Source organism: Vigna unguiculata, chromosome 2 (genome assembly GCF_037176805.1).
Source record: "Vigna unguiculata cultivar grain cowpea cultivar isolate G323 ecotype 2 chromosome 2, ASM3717680v1, whole genome shotgun sequence".
NCBI lineage: Eukaryota > Viridiplantae > Streptophyta > Magnoliopsida > Fabales > Fabaceae > Vigna > Vigna unguiculata.
Window position 1 is genome coordinate 29411690 of NC_140793.1, and position 26792 is coordinate 29438481.

Consider the following 26792-nt stretch of genomic DNA (forward strand, 5'->3'; position numbering starts at 1 on the left):
TTCTGCTATGTCCTCTAACTTTCAGATAAATAAAAAGAAAAATCCATATACAACAACATCTTCTGATCAAAATCTTTTTCGTTGCTTGATTTTAAGATTTTATTTTAAAGCAATCTTTTAAAGTTTTTGGATAGATAATGGGGTATACGATTTGTCTTTCATTATACACAAATATATATATATATATATATATAAATAAAAGAAAAAATATAAATGATATAGGATACAAAAGAAATTTTATTATATATATATATATAATAAAAATTCTAAAATGCGAAAAAGCAACCTTTTAACTCATGATCCAAAGGAGTAAAGAATGTTTGTTTTCTTATATTAGATAAATGAATGGACAATCATATTCTCACATTTTTTTATTTTCTAATGTAATTTAACGCGGATTGTTGATTAATATATTATTTATTTTTGTTTCGGAAAAAAATCAATAATTCACAATTGGAGTAAAATAAAATAGAAGTCAAAATATAATATTTTTTAATGAGTTTGAAACATGAAATATAATGCGATAAACATATTTCACTTTTACTTCAGTTTAGTTGTAATTAGTATTAAAAACTAATGATTATTTTTATCACTTTTATTTCTTTGAACAACACATTTACTTACGCATTTTTTTTATTCTACCTCTTTAATTATTTATTTCAAGTAAATCATCAATTTCTAAAAATAAATTTTCGTTTACTTTTTTTTAACGTTATTGAGAGTTTCACGTAGTCAATAAAAAATTTAAAAAGATTAAAAAATGAAAAATTAGTAGTTTAAAATAAAAATATATAACACGTGTATAAGTAATATAAGTGCATTATTAAATCTGAAAAGAAAAAATATATTAAAAAGGAGTGAATTATTGAAGAGATGGAAAAGGACAAAAGTTGCCTTTTGGATATTTTATTGATTAGAAGTTGAATTACATTTTGGTCCTCTGAAATGTATTATTTTTGAATAGGGTTTTTTGAATTATAGTCAGAGGTAGATGTGTTTGAAAATAAAGGATATTTATTTGTTGTGTGGTATCTAGTAATGGATGAAATGAAAGAGCCAGTTAGGATCAAAACCGTGTAAGAGATTGGACATTATTATTATTATATTGCAAATCAATTTTTGATGGAAGAATGGACTTATTTTACAGTTGTTTCAATCAAGAATTGACTTTTTAAATATTTCAGACCAATTAACTATTCAAGTACGCCAAAATCCAAAAAACGACTTTTCAATATAATATTTCACAAATATTATAATTCTTTTGACACTGAAATAAATAGAAATAAGTGGAAAGATATGATATGTGCCCAATTGCTATAATAATATCATGCAATTCACAAAATTTCACAATACTCATCCTAAATTTACCACATTTTGTGACAATACCTGTTTTTGTCATCATGGAACGGATTCCAATTTTGTTTTGATGAAGTTGTTATGTCTTCTTACACATTTTATAAATTAATCTTATAATCTTATCTCTTGGTTTGAGATTTTTAATATATTTTTTCATATAAGAATACCAAGGAGATATAAATTGAGGAGATTCATAAATAAACTTGAATTTAAGTCAATCACTGTGAGTTTAGTTTCATGTCTAATCAATATTAATGGATATTTGATTTTCAACATTTATTTCTGGTTTCCAGTTTATAGGACCGATCTTGAGAATAATTTTATGTTGTATTCGTTTGACTTTGAATGGAAACGTGTTAGGTTGTTGTGTGACATGTGGTATTGTCAGTGTTATGTGATATTGCAGTGTCATGTATTATTATTAGATGTTATTGTGTTGATTTCGATTTATTCTTCATATATGTTTCAATGATTCAATTTAGTCCCTACTTAGGTGTCTTTGATTCAATTTTGACCCAATTTTTTTAATAATTAAAATCTATTTTTTATAAAATTAAAAGTAGTTAAGTATAAAATTTTTACAAAAATTAAGTATTTGATATTTATATTAAAATTTAGTGATAAAAGTCATTTTTAATAAAAAAGATTAGTATAACATTCATACAAATAAGAATTTTGGTTTAAAATTAGTTAGAGACAATATTGTTCTATTTTGAAAAAAAAAATTAACAAAACATGAGTACTTAATAGAAAAGTAATTAATAAAATAATAAGTTAGAAAGTTGTTTTTAATAAAAAATATTAGTATAATATTTATACAAATAATAAATTTGGTTTGAAATCGAGAGAAACCATATAAATATTAGTATTTAATTTCGTAAAAATATTTATACTTAATTAGTTTTAATCTTATAAAAAAAATGATTACAAAAATATTTTAATTATTAAAAAAAATTAGGACAAAATTGAATCAGATACACATAAATTAAATAAAAAAGATATATATGAAGACTAAATCGAAATCAATAATGACATATGATCATGACACTGACACGTGGCATTTCAATGCCACGTGACGCTGATAATACCACGTGTCACAAACAGGGACCTGATACATGACATTTTTTAATTTTTTTACAATAAATTAAAAAAAAATAAAAATATCACATATTGACACGTGACACATCGTTAACCATGTTAGTCAACACCTAAAAAGGACTTAATTGAAACACTTTTTTAAAAGTTGTGATGCAATTGACACTTTTTTAAAAGTGGATACCAAATTGACACACATCTACCAAAGTGAATACTATCGGAGTAATTAAACATATTTTTAATTATATTTTTATTAATTTTTTTGTTTATTAAATACTCAAAATTATAATTTCAATTAAGGTTTTTCATTTATTCTATTTTTTCCTTAATTAAATGACGTAATTTTTTATCTTTATCATGTCTTCATGTGTTAATATACGTAAGATTTAAGATTTATGTTTAATAAAAAAGGTTACAGAGTTGATATAAATTAAGTAACAAGGATTCAATTGCAAAATATAAAAAATTTGAATGCCAATTAACAAAAAAATTTAATAAAGATCAATTAAAAATATACAAATTTAGAAAAAATCTTTAAAAAATTAAATTTGAAATCTTATTTTGATAATCTAATTTTTATAAAAAATTCAACTAAATTTTTATTTTTTATTTGATTTAATTTAGTCACTTAATTTTAAAAAAATATCCAATTAAGTTATTTATGTTAGATTCGTGTTAGACTTCCATTTGAATGTATACATCAAATTATTCTACCTATAAAATCTAAATATAAAAAATAATTTTATTTTTTTTAATTATTTGATATATAAATTCTAATAAAAATATAATGTAAATCTAACAAAAATGACCTACTGGAATATTTGTTTAAAATTAAAAGATTAAATTGAACCATATAAAAATTAAGGTTTTAATTAATTTTCTTATAAGAATTGAAGTACGAATATAAGACTTTAACCAAAAATTAATTTAAAATAATATGTACCTAGATTAGCAACACTACCTCATAAGGGAATAGTATTTTTTTTCCTTGATTAAGTTTGAGAAGCCATAATAGTGTTGATTTTACATGTAAATGATGTTGAAGTAGACTTAGGACTTTTAATGTTCAACATTTTGGGCATTTGCAAAACCATTTACCAAAACTTTATAATGTTTTCATATGACATAATGAGAATATGATACCTTGATTGATGTGAAATTCGTTAGTGCGTATCGCATTTTTTCTTAATTTTTTCCAACCCTACCTTTCTTCTTCTTCTTCCTTCTTTATTCTTTTTCACCTGTAACATCTTACTTCTTCTTTTTTTTTTTATTATCTAAATTAACTATTTCATTTATTTCTACAAGAAAAATATATTTACACTACTAATATGTTATAAATTTCTACATGTTATGATTTTACTGTTTTATCCTAGATACTACAGTGTGGTAAAATCCCTTTCATTTATGTTTTTATTATTCAATTTGATTTTAATAATATATTAATTTCTTTTAGGTTATTTGATTTATTAATTATAATATGCTGATTTTTTTTTATGTTTTCATCATTTATTTTATTTTCAGTAAAATATTAGTAATTTTAATTTTTATTATTTAATTTGATTTCATTAGTATATTGACTTTTTTTTATCATTTAATTTATGTTAACTAATATACTTTTTTTTTCTCTTTTAGCTTATTCATAGTTATTCTATTTAATTTATATTAATGATGTATTGATTTGGGTGTACAAATTGAATTAAAGTTATTAAAAAAATGTACGATGTAGTTTTGTACCCATAAAGTTTAGTAACCTTTGAAATCGTATTCATGTGTTATTATAGAATGTTAATTGAATTTAGGAAAATTTTTAAATTTTCTGAATAATTATGATCATATTAATGCATGGATTATGTGATTAGGAAATCACAATTTTCTGATAAAAGATAAAAGACTGAGTCTTAGATAATGAAGATAAAATTTGGATTACTTAAGCCAAACATAAGATTATTTAATATCTTCTCAACATCATCAAATTTGGATAGTGAATATATTTATTTTATGAACTAAAAGATTAAAGAAAAATAAATATGACTACACCGGTATTATTTTGATACAAAATGTTTAACTACCTTGAGTAAATTATGTTTAATTTTAGTCTTAAATTTTTATTCGGACCTCATGTCCCATGTTGGATGTGAAGTTTATTAAAATTATTGTTTAAGATTAAATATGTTTTTAATTTTAAAATTTGACTTAAAATTAAAACTTTTCTATAATTTAAATGTTGATATAATTTACTTCGACTAAAAATAGATAAATACAATCCTCTTACCTAATTTGTTAAATTTCACGTGTTTAAAAAGTGTTTTATATTTATATTTAAATTATTTATCTTATTTTACATCATTTAATATTTAATATGATTAAAATATTATATTCATCAATTCTCAAAATTTAGAAGTAAAATATTTCAAAGTTTTAGATAATAATAAATTTTAACTTCGTGCCCAAGTTGATTACGACAGTATTTAACCAAGAAAAAATATCCTTTAATGTATTCTTTTATATGTGTTTGTGTTATGACTAAAAATAAATGTGCTCCATAACATAATGTCTTTATGAAACATTAGAAAAATAAAGAGATGTTGGATTTGAAAATAGTCGGTGTATGATATATGATTTGTATTATTAAACAAGAATTCATAAAAAAACATCTTATATGTTATTTTTAATACTTTATGAAATTATAATTTTAGACTTATTATACGGTAGACATGTATTTAATTAAAATAGAAAAGTATTTTTTAATTAAATAATAAATAATTTTTAATATCAGAGTGTTACATCATTCACATTAATTATTGTACTCAACGAAGTTTTCTCTATTTTGACTTTCCTATTTCCAAGTTGAGAGGGTGTTTCCGACATCGCAGATGAAGCAGGTCATCCATGTATCACAGGTTCCTTGCATCTCACACAACATTTTCTAATTGTTTTCAAAATAAAATTATGAAAAAACATTTATATAATTAATTTTTTTCAAGTTGTTTGTCCCCAGAACATGTCGAAAACCTTCGAAAAATGAAATCATTAACCGTAAAATTATAAGTGTATGTGTCCTGATGACAGGTTCCAAGGATACTATTAATTAGAAATGTAATCAATAAATATTTAATTTTATAAAAAATTATAACTAATTATGATAGGAATACAATTATATTTTATTTAGAGAAAAAAATTGTATACAAATATTATATAATTCTCATTGATAATTTATTTTTTATGAAAAAGTTAAATAATAAAATTATTTTATTTTATTTTTATTAAAAATAAAAATATAATTAAACATTAAAATAATTAAATTAAAAGAAAATAAAATATTGTTTGCTTTTAAATAAAGAAAATAAAAAATAAATAACATAACATTTTTTTGTATTAAGAAAATAAGCAGTATTTTATTTTCTGTTAATTAAATTTTTTACGTTTAATTATATTTTAATTTTTAGTAATACTAAAGTATAAGTATTTTATTGTTTAATAATGTTTTAGTTTTTTTATGCATCAAAATGAATTATTATATTTATGTATATTTTTGTTCTCTATATAAAATAAAACTATACTAATAATTATTAAGGCATAATTCATTTAATATTGTAATTAATTATGATTTTTATAAAATTTAATATTCATTAATTATATCTTAAACAATATCTTTATAACATTGATTAATATTATTCTAACCGCACAACATTTCAAAGATAATTTTGAGAAAGAGTAATTGGGCAGCATGTCACATAACATTTTATAATTACTTTAAAATAATATTTTTAATTTTCTTCAAATTATTTTTCCCGAAAACATGCTGAAAACCTTTTAAAAAACATACAAAATGCAGAAATCCAATCCAATATTTTTTTAGCGAGTTAGATAATAGATTTACCTAAATCTTATCCAATCCAATCCACAAACACCTTTAACTAAAAATTATCTATATAATTTTTGTGAAGTGTTTTTTTTTTATTACAATTTAATGGGAAAAAGGATAAAGAGTGTAGAAAATAAAATTCAAAAGAACTCGGCTCATAAAAAATAAATCTCCAACCAATCTTTTGAGACTAATGACACAACTTCATATTACGAATTTGATTTTCTAAAAATCAAAATTTTAATTTACTCTGACCATGTCTATTCTTATAAATATTATTGGTACAATTTCATTTAAAAAAATCAACATTAAATATCGATAATATGTTACTTTCATTTAGAAAGAAAGTTATGGTGATATTTGAATAGAGGTGTAGCAATGAATGAGGTTCTTAGGCATGAAACAATAATTTGATAGGTCTCCATTTAAGGCTATTATTATTATTACCTTTATAAACTGCAAATGTCCTTCATTCATTGATTTTAACTATAAGTTATGGGAATTTTTCTTGGGTTCTTAAATTTAAGCTCAACTTGTTATGTGCTTTTATTATTACAATAATTGACTTTCTTCTGTAACATTTTCCACTTACAACATATCCATCTTAATTAAGTATGGCTTCATGTGAGGAAAAAAAAAATCAGCGAGTTTGAAAAGAAAAAAAATATTACAACAATGAATATATGTTTTATTTGTTTTACATAAAAATTATTACAACAATGAATATTACAACAAAAAATCTTTCTTTTTTATCAAATCATGTATCATGTCATATATGAGAAGTAATCATATTTGATTTTGGTAAAATTGTTATATAAGTTATTTCAATATTTAATGCTATTGTACACTTAAAACTCAATTCAAAACTAATAATTAAACTAGAATAATTTTATGGCTGGCAGATGAAAATTGACTTTTAGTATTTATTGCATGAATGATAGTAAATTAAATATAGGGCTGAAAAAGTATGTTAATGAAATGTTAATTTAGTCAAAAAAATTATTACAATTTACATTAAATTTGATTTATTATAATCAGTCTTAGCCATCGCATCCAAAGCACTAGTGGGAGATGAATTATTATAAAAGTTGTTTTCAGTCATGTATTCCATTGGAAACTTGAAAGATTTAAACTAAAAAAGTTTGATATTTAAATAAAAATTTTAAACATTAATTTTTTTATAATATTTAATAAAGATAAAGACTAATGAACAAAGTGAGCTAGTATTTAGTTGTGACTTTAAACTATTAAAAAGAAATAATTCAATGTTCAAATATTCTAAAAAAAATTTAAAAATAAATAATTTAATTTTGATAAAAATAATAGTTTCTAATAGAAATTGGATTTTAAATAGAAAGTTGAACAAATATATCTTTAATATTTCATGCTAAGGACAAACTTGTTTTTAATTTTGTGTGCAGGCCTTGAGATATTTTAATAGACCGATAGGAATGTGCTTCATAATTTGGTATTGCACTTCATCAGTTTGTCAAAAAGAAAATATTCGACAATAAATTACTTGATAAATCCAACAACTTTTTCTAAGATAACTTTAACATCATCTTAAAAAATGATTGTGTTCCTCCAATAATACTTTTGCAGAGAACTGAAGACTCTTAATCTGTAACAATCCTGTGACTGTTGTTTGAAGCACAGATCATGAAATTGTTGAAACCTCAAATAAGACAGAAATTTGATGTATGACTTTTGACCACAAGAATTACCTTGGTTTCATGTCTGAGCCAGAAAATGTTGATCCTTTAAATACCAAAGAAAAAGCAAAAGCTAATGCATTTCTTCTCTGATTTATTCGAGACAAGCATTTAAAATGCTTTCTTACAAAACATCTTTTTTCTTTGAAATATATGCAATTTCTACCAATCACTTGAAATATAGATTGCAGAAAAAAAAATGACAATACTTCAAAAATCTAATTAATCACTAACTTACAGAAACTCCTGATAGGCATAAAAAAGCCTACTGCTCAGAACTGAAAACATTTTCTGACAATGTTTTCCAACACATTGCAGTTAGATGGATTAGAAAATGGAATGTACACAGTAACTCTGAATAACCTGCGATTGTATTAAGAGTTTAAAGTACTATTGTTGATTTAATACTTTAATATCTGCTAGAACTTAAATGTTCTTGCATTTATTTATTATAACTAGGCCTGCCACGGAACCTTCCACTCATTATTTCTTGGATTTATTTTTCTGGCATGTACACCAATGATCTGCATTTGGCAATTGGTTATTTTCTTGAGCTTTTCTGATTTTAATGATATGCAAAATACGTGCTTTTGATGGGTTTATATTCTTTTTCATATGGGTTATAGGCATCAGAGAAATTGTGGTCGGCATATATATATACACACACGTGTGTGTGACATTAGTCTTACACATATAAAACATTTGACATCACTTTTAACCCAAAACCTTATGACAATGCTATTATGAACCTTTATTTTTATATAGTGTTTAACTTTGTCTATTATATCCAATGTGAGACTTTTGACCCACTTGGATTTTTCCCATCAGCTTCTTCTATTATGTCACCAATTACCAAATTTATATATAGCTATCTAAGAGTAGCAATATCACCATCAATAAGCCTCCAATATCATCAAAATGAAGTATTTTTCTCTTATGTTACTTGCATTTTGGTCTAAATATGTTCACCTCCTTATTCTCTTTACATTAAACTCACCATGGTTTATTCCAAAACCTGTTGCCTCTGCATCAGAAAATGAGACTGATCACATGGCACTGCTTGAATTTAGAAAATCCATATTCTCTGATCCACATGGAATCTTTCTCTCTTGGAATACTTCTACTCACTTTTGTAACTGGCATGGAATCACATGTAATCCAATGCAGCAAAGAGTTTCAGAGTTGAACTTGCAGGGATACAAGTTGAAGGGATTCATATCACCTTACATTGGCAATCTATCTTATATGAGAAACATCAACCTTGGAGACAACAATTTCTATGGCAAAATCCCACAAGAATTTGGGAGATTGTCACAACTGCATAACCTTTCTGTAGCAAATAATTCATTGGGTGGAGAAATTCCTACAAACTTGACAGGTTGCACTAATCTCAAGCTTTTACATTTAGGTGGGAACAATTTTAGTGACAAAATACCTATAGAAATTGGCTCACTTAGAAAGCTTGAACAATTGTTCCTTTTAAATAACCAGTTCACTGGAGAAATCCCATCATTCATGGGAAATCTTTCATCTCTAACACTCCTTTCTGTTGGTAAAAACAACTTAGAGGGATCTATTCCACAAGAAATATGTCATCTCAAAAACTTGACAGGGATAGCATTTCATGTCAACAAACTAACAGGCACATTTCCTACTTGTCTTTATAACATGTCATCTCTTACTATAGTCTCTGCTACAAACAATCAACTTGAGGGCTCTCTTCCCACCAACATGTTCCACACTCTCCCCAACCTTCACAAACTTTTAATTTCTGGCAACCAAATCACAGGTTCAATCCCACCTTCCATCACAAATGCATCTTTCCTTTCATATCTTGATGCTGATCATAACTATTTAACAGGACTAGTTCCTAGTCTGAGCAGGTTACAGGGTCTTCAGTTTCTATCTTTATCTGAGAACAACCTAGGTGACAATTCAACTGATGATTTAGTGTTTTTAACATCATTGACAAACTGTAGTCAGATGCAGGTGATAAATATAGGCTTCAATAATTTTGGAGGTCATTTGCCAAATTCTTTGGGGAATTTATCTATGCAAGTCAATCGACTATATGTTGGAGGCAATCATATATCAGGAGAAATCCCTTCTTCAATAGGAAACCTAATTGGGTTAGTTCTCTTGTCCATGACTGATAACCTCATAGATGGAATTATTCCTGCAACTTTTGGTAAGCTTCAGAATATGCAAAAGTTGCGTTTAGGTAGAAACAAGTTATCAGGGGGGATAGGAGCCTTCATTGGCAACCTAAGTCAATTGTTTCACTTGGATGTGGGAGAAAATATGTTAGAAGGAAAGGTTCCTCCAAGTATAGGAAACTGCCAAAGGCTGCAACACTTAGTACTTTCACGAAACAACTTTACAGGAACCATTCCCTTTGAGCTTTTCACTATTTCATCTTTGACAACATCCTTGGATTTATCACAAAACTTGTTGAATGGTAGCATACCTGTACAAGTGGGAAACCTAAAAAATCTTGATTCCTTAGATTTGTCTGAGAATAATCTGTCTGATCACATTCCTCTATCCATAGGAGAATGCATAACGTTGGAGTACCTCAATTTGAAAGGAAATTCCTTACAGGGAATGATACCACCCTCTTTGGCATCACTCAAAGGACTTCAAAGTTTAGACCTTTCACAAAACAGCTTGGGTGGAACAATTCCTAATGATCTGCAGAATATTTCTGTCTTACAATACTTCAATGTGTCTCTTAACAAGTTGGTTGGTGAGGTACCAAAGGGAGGTGTCTTTCAAAATGCTAGTGCGTTAGTGGTCACCGGAAACAGTAATCTTTGTGGAGGTATTTCAGAACTGCATCTACCACCATGCCCTATCCATGGTAAGATACTAGCAAAACTTCATCCATTCATGTTGGTAGCAACGACAGTTAGCACAATCACTTTTCTTCTCATCATGTCAATTATTCTAACTATTTATCGGATGAGGAGCAAGAAACCATCTTTGGATTCACCAGCAGTATATCAAATGCCAAAAGCTTCGTATCAAAGCCTACACAACGCAACCAATGGGTTCTCAATCACAAATTTGATAGGCTGTGGAAGTTTTAGCTTTGTCTACAAAGGAATTCTCAGGTCAGAAGAGAAAGTTGTGGCCATAAAAGTCTTGAACCTTCAAAAAAGAGGATCTCAAAAGAGTTTCATCGCTGAATGCAATGCACTAAAACATATTAAACATCGAAATGTAGTTCCAATTTTGACATGTTGTTCTGGAATAGACTACAAAGGTGAGGAATTTAAAGCTCTAATTTTCGAGTACATGAAAAATGGAAGCTTAGAGCAGTGGTTGCATCCAAGTGAATTAAATGCAGAAAATTCAAGAACATATACATTAAACCTTGACCAAAGATTAAATATCATGATTGATGTTGCTTCTGCTTTATATTATCTTCATTATGAATGTGAGCAGTTGATCATTCATTGTGATTTGAAGCCAAACAATGTCCTTCTTGATGATGACATGATTGCTCATGTCAGTGATTTTGGCATAGCAAGGGTTTTCTCAACAATTAATGGTACGAGTTGGCAGCAAACAAGTACAATTGGCATAAAGGGGACTATCGGCTATACTCCCCCAGGTTTGTTCTAAACTCTTGAACAAGTTCTTCTTTGAAATTTGAATTCCTCTATCTTTAAACAAAAACTTGATATTCACTGATAGCAAAGTATGAAAGTGTTTGCTATATTTTCTTAGAGTATGGGATGGGTTCTGCGGTGTCTACAGCTGGTGACATGTACAGTTTTGGGATTCTTATTTTGGAGATGCTTACAGGAAGAAGACCCACAGATGAAATCTTTGAAGATGGTCAAAATTTGCATACCTTTGTGGAAAGCTCGTTTCCTGATAATCTTCTACAGGTTCTGGACCCATCCATTGTAGTAAACCAAGAACAAGAACATAAGAGTCAGAATCTTACTCCAACTGTTGAAAAGTGTGTAGTTTCACTCTTTGAAATTGGACTAGTTTGTTCAATGGAATCACCGAAAGAAAGAATGAATATGGTTGATGTTACTAGGGAGCTAAGTGAAATCAGAAAAACCTTTTCTTGCAATGTAAAATGACTCATACCTGATTAATTTTTTATGCTTGGCTTCACAGTAATTTTCTTTTGTGTTGCTGTGTAATTTGAGGGCAAGGGATTGTCTTATATTTGTGTTTGTGAATTTGACCTGTGCTTATTATGAACAAGAGTTTACACTACCATTGTTAGTTGAATACTTTATGATCTTGAGGTAGAGTTTTTCTTTTTCTTGTATTTATTTATTATATAACTAGGCCTGCTATAGAACCTTCCACTCTTTTTAATGTTCAACATCGATTCATTATTTCTTGGATTTATTTTCTTGACAAATACATTTGGCAATTTGTTTCTTTTGAATTGACTTCTTTTTAATGATGGTCAGAAGGAACACCATATTCTTCTTTTTTTATGTCATCCAATTACCATTTTTTTAAGGCTATCCAATAATAGATATTCCATAACAAGTTTTCGTCTCAAGAACTTAACTTTTGTGCATTGACGTCAATAAATTGACTGGTACATTTGACATTCCACACCTTTTAGGTAAAAATAAAATAATTTTTTTTATATATATATCATTTTAATTGTGTTTAATAAATCATAATCACTCAATATGTTTATTATTAAATTTACAGATTAAGACAAAGACCAAATAAAGCCATAAAAAAAAAAAGAAAACCATAAATGTCTGATTTAGGGGGAAAATTGGGACTAGTTTTTAATTTCAATACTATATATTAAGTAAAAAAAATAGAATAAACAGTTAAGTTCTATTTAACACGAGTTCTTTTGTTTATTGTAAATAGGAGATTTTTCAAATCTTTTTTAATTATTCTTCATTTTTTTATCCAAAAAGTTAAAAGATTGTTTAAACAAAAATGAAAACCCAAAAATAGAAGTAATATTATCCCCACCCCTTTTATTTTAAAATAAAATCCAAATATGTTAATAAAGAATTAAAACGAAGTGTTCATGTATTTTTGCTACTTTTTTTCTTCATGCAAGAAACGAGCGTGGTCATAACATTTTTATTCACGATAAATACTGTTTCACTTTATTTTTTATTTCTAAAATTAAAAAACACTGCAGTTTTCCCAATTTTTATTCAACCATTTGAAACCCAAACACAATAAGTTCTTTCAATTCCCTAACATAACTAAATTTTTCAAACATGTCGTGAACGATTTTTATTAAAGAAAGCTCATTTTTCACGAAATAACACATCAAAACCAAACAATAGTAGTAATACTTTCTAAACTGAGATTACAGTGAAACAAAGGATTTCAAACTACAACACGTAAGACAGCATCAAAAACCCAACATTATCAAATCAACAATAATACACAATTGTTCCAACCACATAAAACAGCAAGTAGGTCATCTCCATACATTAAGCAACTCATGCAGTGCGTTGTTTTATTTCATTCTACATTTATTCCCACAATACAGATCCGGTGCATGTGTGGATACGTTTCCTAAAAGCACACATTAACAAACTTTCATGCCAAATTTATAAAAGGGACTTAGCTTCAAATCTGACACGCATTGCATTGATCTCCACTGACGGGCATTCTAAAACAATATCAAACACCAATCAAATCCCTGAAAAGTTCATTAGCTTTCAGAGCTGTAAGATGTCTCTCCAGAAGATAAGTCTAGCAGTCGATGCCGCTTCATCTCCTCATAGGCCCATTCTAGTCCTGGACAGTAATGAAGTGGAGGGTTAAATCTGCTATCATTCATATCAGGTGGCAAAAAGGCTCCATTCTCAATCAAGAATTTCACAGCATCCCTCCTCCTTTCTTTGGCTGCAATGTGGAGCGGTGTCCCTGGTTCGAGAGAAGAGATCAATGTAAGAGATTCATAAATTGAATCTGCATAGACATTGTACTATACAGTAATTTTTACCCAAATTATCATGACTTCCTCTTCTCCATCAAACACATTGTAAAAATATAAATAATAGACTTTTCCATTACACACTATACAGGAAATTTTGATAAGACAACAATACTTCAATATTAAAAAATTGTAAAATTATGAAAATTATGTCATAAAATCTGAAAACCTTTTTTTTTACTTCAAAGTAGTTCTTAAACATAAAAAAAGGCAGGCCTTAAGTACAAACGGCAAGAATAAATCACTTACAGCCACAAGCACCCTTGGTTCTGGCATCAATGTCAGCACCACGCTCAAGTAGCACATCCATCACTCCAATATGACCACCTTCCGCAGCAAGGTGGAGAGGGGTCACCCCTTTCGATTTAGGGCCCCATGCAGACACATTGACATTCATTCCTTCATCGAGAAGTTTTTTAACCTGATCAGCCACGCCAAAAGATGCCCCCGTGAGACTAAATTAACACAATTGACAACCCTTTTGTGACAAATATGATACAAATTTAACTCTTAGGAACAATACATCATGAAAAACCCAACAGGTCTGCAACGAGGCAAAATATTAAAGTACTACAAAGAAGAATCGGTAGCATCATAAGATTTGAAAAAACTTAAATTCAGCAAAGAATGTATATGAATATTTCAAGATTACCAAACGGAGTAGAATATGAATATAATCCAAAATAGAGTTAGTCGTTACCCCTCCACACTAAATTCAAATGGGAAATTATTCAAATTCCACACTATTTTTGGCAATTTCGAAATAAAAGCACCCTTCTGTTAAAACAGGTCATCGATGAAGAAGATTGTGCATGTTTTATCACAGTAATTTTTTCGCTGATTTGGGCATGGTATAGCAAACAGATGACAGGACCATAACAAGGATAAAAAAATTGAAACCTCCAAACAAACCAAGAAACGCTTGAAGTTTGACAACAAAAGCTGCAATCTTGACGGCAAAGCTACTCACACCCAATGCAACCCCTTCACACACATACAAGCATAAAGAATCTAGATCAAATTCAATAAACCAATAACCCGAGTGCAACCATAACATTTTCCCAATTGAAAGCCTCAAATTACACTTTCCCTGACAAAATTCACATTCTATCACAAAATTCTAGCCACAAAATTCAGTAATAAAAAACATAAAGCGGATATGAAAATCACATTACCAATTTGAGATCGCCTTTCCTAGCGAGAACATGAAGCGAGGTCCAACCCCTATCATCAGTATCAAACCGAGGCCTCAAGCGCCTCCGGGAAGGGCTTCTCCTGAACAAAACAGGCTGTTCCTCGAGCATACCTTTTCTTTTCTCACCAACCAACCAACAACGCAAAAAAAAAAACGACAAAGAAATTGAAAACGACGACGCTTAACCAAACCCCCAAAATAGAGAGAGCGAATCTGGGACAGTGCGCTCCAAATTTACATGTTCGAACTGGGAAAAAGAAGAATCAAGGGAAGGCGCGGGAAAAAGAAGGGAATTGTTTAGCGAGAGCGGAGGGAATGATTGGCGATGCAATATGGGGCAAAGGGATTCAAGCCGGGACCGAAGACGCGAAGGTTATGCGCGGCGAAGATGGAGTTCATGATAATTATCATAACTGGTTGACGATTGGGAGAGGAAGGAGAAGAAAAAGCGTGGAAGAATAGGAATCAAATAAAACCTGGTTTCATTGGAATGATGAAGGTGAAGTTGAAGAAGATGCTGTGAACCTAATGAAGAAGACGGTGAAACCCTAGCAGAAGAAAGGGACCGTTGAATCAATCTCTCGCTAGCGGAATAGGATAAACTTTGTTCTTGCTTTCGTATTTAAAGATAAAATTTTATATAATTAAACATTAGAATAGTAAAATTACAGAATAAATAAATAAAATGACACTGTTAAATATTTATTTTTAAATAACAGATCAGTTAATTCACTGTCATTTATAACTATATAAAAAGATATGAAAATTTTGATTTACATGATATTCCGGTATTCTGCGCTATCTTTCTAAATTTTTATCTATTCCGATATCGAAAAATCAAATTAAAACTGATTTTTCTTTAAATTAGTTGGATTTTTTTTTCCTGAACCGAACAGTTTGATTCGGTTGAAATTGAAAATCAAGAATCAATGGAATAAAATAACTTATTATACTAAAATATAATATTATGTGTTTGGAGTTGATTAATGAGTAACAAGTTTGCACGAGTATATCTCTTAAAAAATATTTTAAGATTTAATTTGATTTTATTTCTAATATATTTATGTATATTAAAACAAGATATCAATTTTGTATTCTAATTTTTAACTTGAAAAGTATAACTTTTATATAAATATGAAAGAAAGTTAAAATTATAAATATAATGACAACTATACATAAATAATTCATATATATTCTTTTATTTGGTGAATTTTGATTAAAAACGTAACACTCCTTATTAGTGTGATTACATTACATATTAATAATAAACAGAATATAAATATATACATTGTAATTGTACTCTGTCAAACAAAATACAAAAATCTTTTAAAATTAAAACTCTTTCAAAAATTGGAAAGAACATACAATATATATATATATATATATATATATATATATATATATATATATAACATACACTTTTTATGTAACTCCTAAGCAGACTTTTCTTTTTTTTCATCACTCCCATCTACAATGGCAGATTTTTAAAAAGTACTGTGTACGGCAAACTAGATTTATAAAAAAATTGAAGGATCCAAATATGTAAAGCATAATAAAATATATTTTTTTATTTGTATATTAATTTATATATATGTGTGTGTGAAAAAAAAATAGGGAACTTTGAGATTATACTAAGTTCCACCATTACTCACATGGATTATTATCTATTTACTTATATGATTATAGTTGATAAACAAATAAAAAACAACCAACAAAAGGTAAGTCAGTGTAGTTATAATAAACTATCTAAAATGTAAAATATCTCATTACAAATGCAATTTCATCATCTTAGTCAATCGATCTCAAACAAACAATAGACAAATGTTTAATGTAACGCATGCACTTCTTAGCACCAAATCAAATCACAGCTAGACTAGCTTAGATCACACAGTTCTCGCAACTTTAAATATTTGACTCAACTTTCAAAAAACATGTCTATTAAGAAGACTCAAGATTTTGGACCTCTCATATTATTTTTTTCTCCATAAAAACAATAAATTATGACTAATGTTCCCCTCAAATATAATTGGGTAAATTCCTTATATTTGTGTCATTCGATCTTGTTTCATACCAAAACACCATGTAGGAATCTTCCTCAACTCTCACAACCTTTAACTTAGTAGTTGGATATTAGTAGAGTCAAAATAATCTCATCAAATTACCATCAATACACCCTAAACCCACTATATCCTCATTATCCACACAAAACACACATTTCATTTGGAAAAATTAAATATAAATAAAATGAAACTATTTTATCTCAATTTGTATTTACAAAAACAATTACATTAAATTAAGCAACCATAAACAACAATTTTTTTCTTAGATCAAGCAAAAATATTTTAGCTCAGGTGAAAATATGTTTGCTTGAACAAAAATTTGGTGGAAACTTGGTTAAGTTATAGTGTTATTCATAACTTGACTGAAAAAAAACCTTCGTTTAAGTGAAAACAAGGTAAAAAATAATGTTACTTACAGCTTTATTTTTGTTTGAGCGAAAAATATAAGATCCAAGTCTTTTTTTTTTATTTTCGCTTAAGATAAATTATTCTCTTAAGTGAAAATATCAAGGGTTAAATATGTTTTTAATCCCTTAAATTTCAGTGAATTTTGAAATTAGTCAATTTCAAAATTTTGGACCAATTTAGTCATTTATTTTTCGAAATACGTGGATTTTTAGTCTTTTTAATCAAATTTTGTTAGGTTTATTTGATATTTCGTTCGCATTTCATATTTGTATTTGAATTGTTTATACTGTTTGACACATTTTTGCTTTAATCTTAAGTCAAATACTATTGTGAAACATACTTGAAATATCAAATAAACTTAACAAAATTTTATTAAAAGAACTAAATTCACGTATTTTAAAAGATGAAGGACTAAATTGGTCCAAAGTTTCGAAATGGACTAATTCCAAAATTCACTTAAAGTTAAGAGACCAAAAACATATTTAACCCAAATAAATATCTCACCCCTTGTAGCAAAATCACCTAGTCCAAAAAAATCCAACAACAATTCAATAAAGTATACATAACTCATTTATTATACTTTCCTCCTTACCATCACAAATTTGAATTACTAATAAATCATTAAATTTTACTACCTTCCTTTACCTTAAAGACATACTCCACACACTAGTCCTCTCTATACAACAAAACTTACTTTCACATATAGCTCTAACTATACAAAGAAAACTCAAATTAATTCTGAACACAACTCATGACCAAAAAAAATAAAAATTTATGTTGAACTATCCAATGTCACTCAGACATCTCCTTAAAGGTAGACTCATAATTTCAAAGAAATGAATGATAAAGTTAGAATCTTGGACAGAAGATAGAGAAATATTTAAAATAAAAGTTGTAAAGATGATTTTTATAAAAGGAAACTCAACTAATAAAAATGTGAAAATTGTATTACATCAAAACAACACAAATTTAGTGCCAATAGCACACAACTTGATAGTTCCAATCCAACTTCAAGAGCAATACCAGCAAGTTTTTGTAGTCTTAAATGATATGAATAATCAACTAAAAAGACAAGCATAATCAGCTTCACCTTTAATCTCTTATCCAAAATAGCTCCATTATTCAAATAAATGGGTAACAGCACTAATGCAGTAGATATCACATGCAGTAGATATCACCTGTTTTCTTAATTTATTAAATAATACATAAAAAAAAAATTAAAAGTTAATCTTAGACACAATAAGATTTCAATCAAATTTACGTATAATTATTTACTTCAAAGATGTTTTTCATGTTACCTCTAGCTGTGTGAGCATGTTTGTCATTTAAATATATAAATTATTAAATATTTTTATTTCTTGGATGTCTCATTAACACAACACAGAGGTGGATAAGATTAAAAAAAGTACAATCATTTAAAAATAACACCAACCTAATCTGATACAAACTTTTTAAGTTGACTAATATGTGGGAATCTAAAATTATATTTTGTATCGTGGATCAAGAATATTCTTAAACAAGGAAGCCCACCACATGATTTGGGCCTCAAGCCCAAATCGAATTAATTCTATAATAAAAGTAAAAAATAACAGATTCTTAATTTATTGTGACGAGCTGTATAATTAAATTTATGATAGAAATTCCCATTAATGATTATTCATTAATAAGCTGCTTTAAATATTTCATAAAATGCGTTGTAAATAGTCTTCAGGATTGGAATTTTAATACCCTAACCTAATCTCCCCCTATGAAGATTGAGAACATTCTAGTAACAAAGAAAATCAAGAGTTGCCGGTCATAGCAAATTTCTGCCAAATAGGAAAATTATTTTCGAACATTAAATCATCACTTCCAAAATTTAAACTTCTTTAAATACGCAAATAAATACACGCAAAAGGAGGGAGTATATTTTTATCTTTAATAAAAAAATAGTCTAAAAAATTATAATATATTAAATTAGAGTAAGATGGGTAATAGATTTAATTTATAGCAACAAATAAAAAAATAAGGTATTTTTTAAGAACTATTTTTAATTTGGTTTTGTTCCAATCTCCGGCGCATCCACCCAGGGACGGCGTAACTTTTACACCGACAACGGAGAACGGGGAAACGGCGTGAATTAAATGAAGGGGCAAAAAAGTAAAACCGTAAACACGTTACCGTTTTCAGGAGGCAGATTTTCACACGTAGGTAGCTATAGTCAACGATTCCTGTCTTGTCTACAAAGCAAACTCGGAAAACAGAAAAGTAATTGAAAAAAATAGCGAAAAACTAAAAGGATATTTTTTTTTTCCGAGGCTTCCACCAGCTCCAGTGCACCACTTCCGTTTTTTGAGTTTTCGCATTTCCAAAACCCTAATCACGAATTCACATTGAAACCACATCGGGGTGGTGAAGAGGTCAATGTTCGGTGGCGGAGGGGAGGACGCGTTGGCTGCGCGGCTTGGCATGGTGACGCCGCCGCCGCTGATGAACCCGGCGACGTCGTTGGTGATGTCCGGGGAGGTATCGGCGGCGGTGAGGGAGGAGAGGGGACCGGCGCAGCCGCAGTGGAGCCAGCAGGAGACGCGGGAGTTCATAGCGATACGCGCGGAGCTGGAGCTGGACTTCACTGCGTCGAAGCGGAACAAAACGCTTTGGGAAGTGGTGAGTTCGAAGATGAGGGAGAGAGGGTTCAGGAGGAGCCCTGAACAGTGCAAATGCAAGTGGAAGAACCTCGTTAATCGCTATAAGGTTTTTCTTTCTTTCTATTTATTTTTTATTTAGCGTCTGTTGCCGATTTCGTTTGTTTGTTTGTGGCGTTTTCATTGTTCATGATTTTGGAGCAGAGTTTGGCATTGTTGTTATCTCGTTGAATCTTTTTGTTGATGTTCAGTTTGACTGTTTTTCTACCAACTGGAGTAATGAGTGATATACACCTTTGTACGTGACATTCATTTGAATTATTTCAGACATGATAAAATGTGATAGGACGTCGGTAGAAGGGAGAGATAGGAGTGGGAGAGACACAAAGTGTCCGATAGTTTGTGATAGGAAAAACATGAGATTGACATGAAGAAGGAAAATGGAAGAAAAAGTAAATATATGTTTATTACAATAAATCTATGATGTTTGTGACAGCTAGGTATGATCCATTGAATTGTTTAACCTTCATCTATATGAAGCTTTGTTCATATGCTCAAAGGGTTGGGAGGGAATATGTTGGGTTTGTGGTTTAGATATTCAACTGAATAGCTCATATACAATGGACCGTGTTTGATGCAGGGCATTATATGTCGAGAGTTGAGTCTTTGCTAACTGTTCAAGCTTTTGGTATGGTCATAACCGCACTTGATCATATAATTTATGACGTATCTGGTTATTGGGTGTGCAATGTGTTTGCTAGAGTCTGGCAGCATGTTTGTTTTTGTGGTTGAATTGGTCTGGTCCGTGTTCATCTCAAAGCTACAATTTATATTTATTGCTTCCTGGTAAACAGTTGTTTGCAATGTGAGCCAGTGAAATACAAGCGAACCCAAATATGCTATAGGCCAAAATTTAAGAAAACCCCCTCTAACTATGTTCATGTGGAAAAATTTCCTATAGGGAGTTTGTATGTATGGTTGAGCGACTTTATTTTGATTTGCAATGGTGCAAAAGAAATTTCTTTAAAAATGTAAAAAAGAAATATCTCAAAGATGGAGGTGTTCACTTTACTCAGTAAATTATGTGGCAATATTTTTGCAGGGAAAAGAGACATCTGACCCAGAGCATAGCAGGCAATGTCCATTTTTTGAAGAATTGCATGCAGTATTTACCCAAAGGGCACATAATATGCAACGATTACTTCTTGAATCTGAAACTCGCTCAGCTCAAACCAAGAAAGGAGTGAAAAGACCAAGTGGAGATCGATCTTCAGAGGAACTCTCAGAAGATGACGACGAGGTTGAATATGATAGCGAAGAGGAAAAACCTTCTAGAAGCAATACCCGCAAAAGGAAAGTTGACAAAGTTGGAACGGATAAGTCTTCTTCAAGAGCAAACAATCCATCGCATGCTGTCAGTAGTACTAGTAGTATTCAGGAAATGCTAAAGGAATTTTTCCAGCACCAGTTAAGGATGGAGATGCAGTGGAGGGAGATGATGGAAAGACGTGCTCATGAAAGACAGTTGTTTGAACAGGAGTGGAGGCAGTCGATGGAGAAGCTTGAGCGGGAGAGGTTAATTATTGAACAGGCATGGAGGGAGAGAGAAGAACAGAGGAGAATGAGAGAAGAGAGTAGGGCGGAAAAAAGGGATGCTTTATTGACGACCCTTTTGAACAAACTCATTAATGAATCTAACTAACTGAAGCAAAATGGTTTGGGTTCCTTGTAACTGATTACTTTGTTGTTTCCATTTATATATGATTCTAAGTATAGCACAGAATGGACTAAATTTTACAGTAGCTTTTTGATTACAAAGAATTTTAGAAAGGAGAATCTGGATGAAGAAAGGAGTATTTATAGGAGTATATCAACATTTTCTCTTGAAAATTGATATAGAAAGCTTTTATATGAACTATTATTTAGGGATACTTCTGTTTGGCATTACGTTTGGGACATGTAACTAAAAACAGGTATTGTTTACAAGTTTGTATAATAGTTGATAAATTTTATATTTTTTTCCTTTGGAATAATCCCGATGTGATTGCTATGAAATTTTAACATGATCATGAAAATGTGTATCTTCTTAGCTGTCAATGTTTAACAGTAATACATCCTAAGTTCTGTCTAGATCTGTATTGTTCATCATTGCTTTTTACACTGCAGTGTGCTGTGAAAGGAATAGAAGGTGCTATTTCTGGCAAGGGTATCAGTTGAGTGCTGACTTTGTTGATATTTGTTAATTTATTTAAGGGTATTTGTAAATTAAAGGTGATGGAAGATGATCATCAGTATGTTTACCGTGATAAAGAAATACTCTTCGAGATGGATTCTTTATTAGTGCCGTCAATTTAAAGAAAATAATGATGTTAGTTTTACTTAGAACAACTTAGATGAAATTTTAATTAATATAAAGCGTGTGTGATTTATAGGTGTTTTTATATTTTGGAGAGGGAAAGATAATGAACTCAATCGTTATGTTGAATTTTATTAACTTGTATTTGACACTACTTAACAAAAAAAACTGAGTTTGATTGTTATAGATGAAGTCATTATCAGTAACTGGCCAAACATTCTGCAACACCAACTCATTCAAAACACAGAACACCATCAAACCTTTATCAACATTTGCACGTCTACGAGAAAAAAAGGGGTTATGCTTAGAAGTTTCAAGTTGAAGGGAAAGAAAAGAGCAACAGTTCCATTTTTAACAAATGTCCTCCGATTGATAATTTTAAAAATAACAGATCAACGTAAATCTCACAGTATTTTATTTATTTCTATGAACAGTATATAATCCTTTATTTAAACATAAAAATGTGTTGTCTCTGCCAATTTTTCTATTAATCCTCCCAGCTAAGAGATGATTCTGGTAATAGTCTTGTACGGGCTTAGGATTTGCTTCTATATCAGTTTAACCTTGTAAAACAGATCTGTAAGATGAAGTTTATCTTTTATTTATAATTTACTGATATCATTAACAGTCAAATAATCCAACAATAATTGATAGGATGATAATTATACACTCTTAAAATTTGGACTGGAGCTTGTATCAATGTCTATCATTATTAAAGCAGGCTATGCCAAAATATCTTTAAGAGCTTGTAAAATAAGATTTATACCCTTTTTTATATTTTAATTTGAGTAGATTTCCAAGTCTTACAGCTCATCCTAACTTGTTATCCAATCGACATGAACATTACTAAGTACTTCAGTCTTGTTTTGGTAACATCAGTGGCTTATTTTGGATTGTTCAGTTTACAAACACCTGTAACAAAATGGAATATAAAATTTAAAAAAGTACAATTTTTTAATAGCTCCATCTCTTCCATGTTGGCATCAAACACTATGAACACCCCAAGTTAGTGAACACTGGTGCAACATCATGATAATATTGTTATAATGATAGAAGCAGTTTTCATCATCCTTTCGGATCTCACAACAATGCACATTAACATGATTCAATTAAAACATGTTGCAACCTGCATCGTAAGCAGGGGATTACATTAAAAGCACGAAGGTACAACAAAAGAGTATGTTTTCTTTTGGACCTTTCGTACCATGTGCTCAAAATATCTCTAGCTTGACTCTGCAGGGGGTTTCTCCTTCGGATGTTTGGAGGCAAAGTGATCAACAAGCTGGTTTTGATTTGCAAGTTGAACCTGAAAAATAATGTTCAACGGTGTGAAGAAACATTTTTATACAAGATATCTGAGAATGCAAAAGATCTTCAGAGTTCAGAAACATAAGGATTCCACAAGGCACATTATTAAATACGTATACCTCCAACCACTTACACAAAGAGATCCTATGATTTTCTTCTTCATGGGAGATGCTTCAGCAGTTCAGTTTTGAAAAATGTATGGAGAAACTATGATCATCCCCACAAATTTCTTTTCTCAAAAATTTTCTCTTTTTACTTTTTGTAGGCTACTGTTCATGCATTACTTCTATTTCCTAGTGATAAGTTTTGTTTGCAAACTCATAGATCGAAGAAGCACTAACAGGAAGAAAAGTAATCTGTGAGGTGAATAAACCATCCCTCAAAACCAGGTCAATCTCAATATCACATTACTACCCAAGAATGAGGACAGTTCAGACTCACAAACTGCAATACAACAGTTTATATGAACCATGTGACTTGCACCAACACCAGAATCAACGTATGAAATTCACTTCACTACGGATACTGAAGTTGGAAAGAATAAAGCAATCAGTGCAAAAAAAGGAGACTAATAAGTCCAACAATACACAAAAAAAGTGCACAAGTATAACCAGCCAAAGCTATAGATAAAGCTATCTCTTAACTTCAAATAGGAAGCCAAAGAACCTAAGACCCATCTCAAACTCTTTTATTAGCATATCACTGAAAAAGTAGCACCATTTCCAAGAACATTTTCTATGTTCCAACTCAAAACACTGATGCTATGCTCTGGATATCTGGTTGTCACCCAAAGTTAAAAGGTACAGTAGATAGTAGCAACAACAACTTCAATGCCTTAATTTGTAAAAGACTACATTTACTCATCCACATTTAATCCAAGCAAAATGCAAATGTAACATGCACCTAACTTTGTGTTGGGACCACGCCACTGGATAGGAAACCCAACAATATGTCAATATCCATTGCAAAAGCAATCATATTATAAAGTTAGCATATGCATTATTTCAACCACACATCAAACAAAGACACGCCAGAGTATCATAAATCACAACAAATGAAGACTAAGACGAGCCTCTAAATAAGATAATGCATAACTGCATAACTTGCTCTGACATCCCCACCAATGCATGCACTCAACAGCAGCAGCAGCTGTAACATGCTTTCCATCACACCGAATTTTTTTGCTAAAAAACAAACCACTAGTTTGTAACCCGACAAAAATCCAACTAGGCACAAAGTGTAACAAAACATCATCTGCTATATAATTGACACAACTAGCTCATAATAATTAACGAAACCAATAATTGAATCAGTGGAAGCCAGATTAATTATCCAAGCAACCCTTGCATCAAAAAGACCTCCTTTTCAAAGCTGATTAAATCATATCAGTCAAGCAATGACTACTTTCGAATTAGAAAACACAAATAATAAAAAATAAATAAAAGGTAACAAGCACAACCCAGATCGGCTGATTCGATGAGAGAACTCAAAGCCAATTACCTCAGCCACCACAAAAACAACACCGGTGATCGGAGGGTAATTCAAAGGCACCCAAAAATCAAAATTCAATTTTTTTTGTAACTCTGAGAAAATAACAAGAAGAAAAATGAATGGGAGGAAGAAAAAGGAAATTTTTTCGAAGAAAAAAAGGTGAAATTGGAAACCTTGCAGATGGGGCAGATGACTTTGAGCCCAACGGCTCTGGCCTCGAGCTGCGAGCCCTTTGCCTTCTGATTCTTCTCTGCGTTCCGCTTCTGCGCTTCGATCTTCTGCTTTCCCCGCGTCATCTTCGTCTTCCTCTCCCTCTCTTTTCTTTTTCAGTGTAGAATGCGAAAATTAAAAAGAAAATTGACGACGAACGCAGAAAGATGAAGACGAATAGCATAGACGTACGTGGGTCCCTCTCTTCCATTATTATATATGTCTTTTGCCACGTAACAATTCTCTTATTTCTTTTTTTAAGTGCAACCTTATTTTAAACAAATATTTCTGTGGTTATTTTTAAGTTAAAAGAAAATATGAATAATTTTATTATTACTTTTATCTGATATTTAGTTAATTTATATATATATATATATATATATATTATATCACTTTTATGACGTAAAAAACGAAAACAAATTATTGAACTTACAAAAACTTTTTACATTCCTTAATTTCTTTTAAATTCTTAAACCACACTAAAAACAGTAAATGATGATTTAATATTTTATTATTCATTATATCCCATCAATTTATATTTTTTATTTGTTTATTTTCCTATCAAAATGGATAATGTGTGTGTAACCTGTTTTACCAACATATTCGATGATTATATATAAATATAAATATAGACATATATGTGATTTGTTAATCTACATTTCTTTTAGAAAGAATCAAAGAGTAAGTTACGAATTGGATGTGTTTTTAAATGTTATAACTATAATATAACATACAATTTACTAATGTACTTTCTTTTTTAAAAAAAGTAAGTGCGTGTTAGTAGATAAATCATATAAATTTATAAATATGTATTCAGTTATATTATTGTGTTGTTTATTTATGTTTCCAATACATGCACTAAAAATAATATATAATAAAATAACATTTAATTAAATATATCTTGAATTTTCTTTTTGAGATAAACTCACAAGATTTATCATCACTAAAATATGAGTTGTTTATAATATTTTAAAATTTAATGTTTACGAAATACGTATAAATAATTTGATCTTTTTTATTTTTATTTAACGTGACTCATTTCTTTTATTTTTATTTAATGTGAAACGTTGGATTCATAAATTAAATTTATAATAATTTATGTGATTCTCTCAGTTGATGTATATAAAATTATGAAAAAAAAAATATTATG

At 29.5% G+C, this 26792-nt stretch overlaps 4 protein-coding genes across 4 annotated transcripts; 2 read left to right on the top strand and 2 right to left on the bottom strand.

Annotated features, from left to right (window-relative positions):
* The first annotated feature begins 8859 nt into the window (after positions 1 to 8859).
* On the top strand, positions 8860 to 12225 carry LOC114173265 (LRR receptor-like serine/threonine-protein kinase EFR). Its single transcript, XM_028057540.2, has 2 exons — positions 8860 to 11647; positions 11764 to 12225. Exons 1-2 carry the CDS (start codon positions 8950 to 8952, stop codon positions 12129 to 12131), a joined length of 3066 nt encoding a protein of 1021 aa, XP_027913341.2. The 5' UTR covers positions 8860 to 8949; the 3' UTR covers positions 12132 to 12225.
* A 1164-nt stretch (positions 12226 to 13389) lies between these two features.
* Positions 13390 to 15788, bottom strand: LOC114174220 (phytochrome-interacting ankyrin-repeat protein 2-like). Its single transcript, XM_028059013.2, has 3 exons — positions 15166 to 15788; positions 14240 to 14411; positions 13390 to 13920 (listed from the first exon to the last, which is right to left on the bottom strand). The coding sequence occupies exons 1-3, from the start codon at positions 15292 to 15294 to the stop codon at positions 13706 to 13708; spliced, it is 516 nt and encodes a 171-aa protein (XP_027914814.1). The 5' UTR covers positions 15295 to 15788; the 3' UTR covers positions 13390 to 13705.
* A 4090-nt stretch (positions 15789 to 19878) lies between these two features.
* Positions 19879 to 22310, top strand: LOC114169240 (trihelix transcription factor GT-3b-like). The gene is made up of 2 exons (XM_028054292.2): positions 19879 to 20386; positions 21380 to 22310. Exons 1-2 carry the CDS (start codon positions 20057 to 20059, stop codon positions 21977 to 21979), a joined length of 930 nt encoding a protein of 309 aa, XP_027910093.1. The 5' UTR covers positions 19879 to 20056; the 3' UTR covers positions 21980 to 22310.
* A 1253-nt stretch (positions 22311 to 23563) lies between these two features.
* LOC146888503 (uncharacterized) lies at positions 23564 to 25823 on the bottom strand. Its single transcript, XM_085669982.1, has 2 exons — positions 25606 to 25823; positions 23564 to 23939 (listed from the first exon to the last, which is right to left on the bottom strand). Exons 1-2 carry the CDS (start codon positions 25726 to 25728, stop codon positions 23856 to 23858), a joined length of 207 nt encoding a protein of 68 aa, XP_085526108.1. The 5' UTR covers positions 25729 to 25823; the 3' UTR covers positions 23564 to 23855.
* Between the last annotated feature and the right edge of the window lie 969 nt (positions 25824 to 26792).

Excerpts from the sequence above, each read along its gene's own strand:
- LOC114174220 (XM_028059013.2), bottom strand. The coding sequence starts at position 15,294 with ATGCTCGAGGAACAGCCTGTTTTGTTCAGGAGAAGCCCTTCCCGGAGG. Across the intron at positions 14,412-15,165 it reads GGAAAGGCGATCTCAAATTG|GTTAAAAAACTTCTCGATGA; the intron begins GTAATGTGATTT and ends GTGGCTGATCAG. Across the intron at positions 13,921-14,239 it reads AACCAAGGGTGCTTGTGGCT|GGACACCGCTCCACATTGCA; the intron begins GTAAGTGATTTA and ends CTCTCGAACCAG.
- LOC114169240 (XM_028054292.2), top strand. The coding sequence starts at position 20,057 with ATGTTCGGTGGCGGAGGGGAGGACGCGTTGGCTGCGCGGCTTGGCATG. Across the intron at positions 20,387-21,379 it reads ACCTCGTTAATCGCTATAAG|GGAAAAGAGACATCTGACCC; the intron begins GTTTTTCTTTCT and ends ATATTTTTGCAG.
- LOC114173265 (XM_028057540.2), top strand. The coding sequence starts at position 8,950 with ATGAAGTATTTTTCTCTTATGTTACTTGCATTTTGGTCTAAATATGTT. Across the intron at positions 11,648-11,763 it reads TATCGGCTATACTCCCCCAG|AGTATGGGATGGGTTCTGCG; the intron begins GTTTGTTCTAAA and ends ATATTTTCTTAG.
- LOC146888503 (XM_085669982.1), bottom strand. The coding sequence starts at position 25,728 with ATGACGCGGGGAAAGCAGAAGATCGAAGCGCAGAAGCGGAACGCAGAG. Across the intron at positions 23,940-25,605 it reads TCATCTGCCCCATCTGCAAG|GTTCAACTTGCAAATCAAAA; the intron begins GTTTCCAATTTC and ends ATTATTTTTCAG.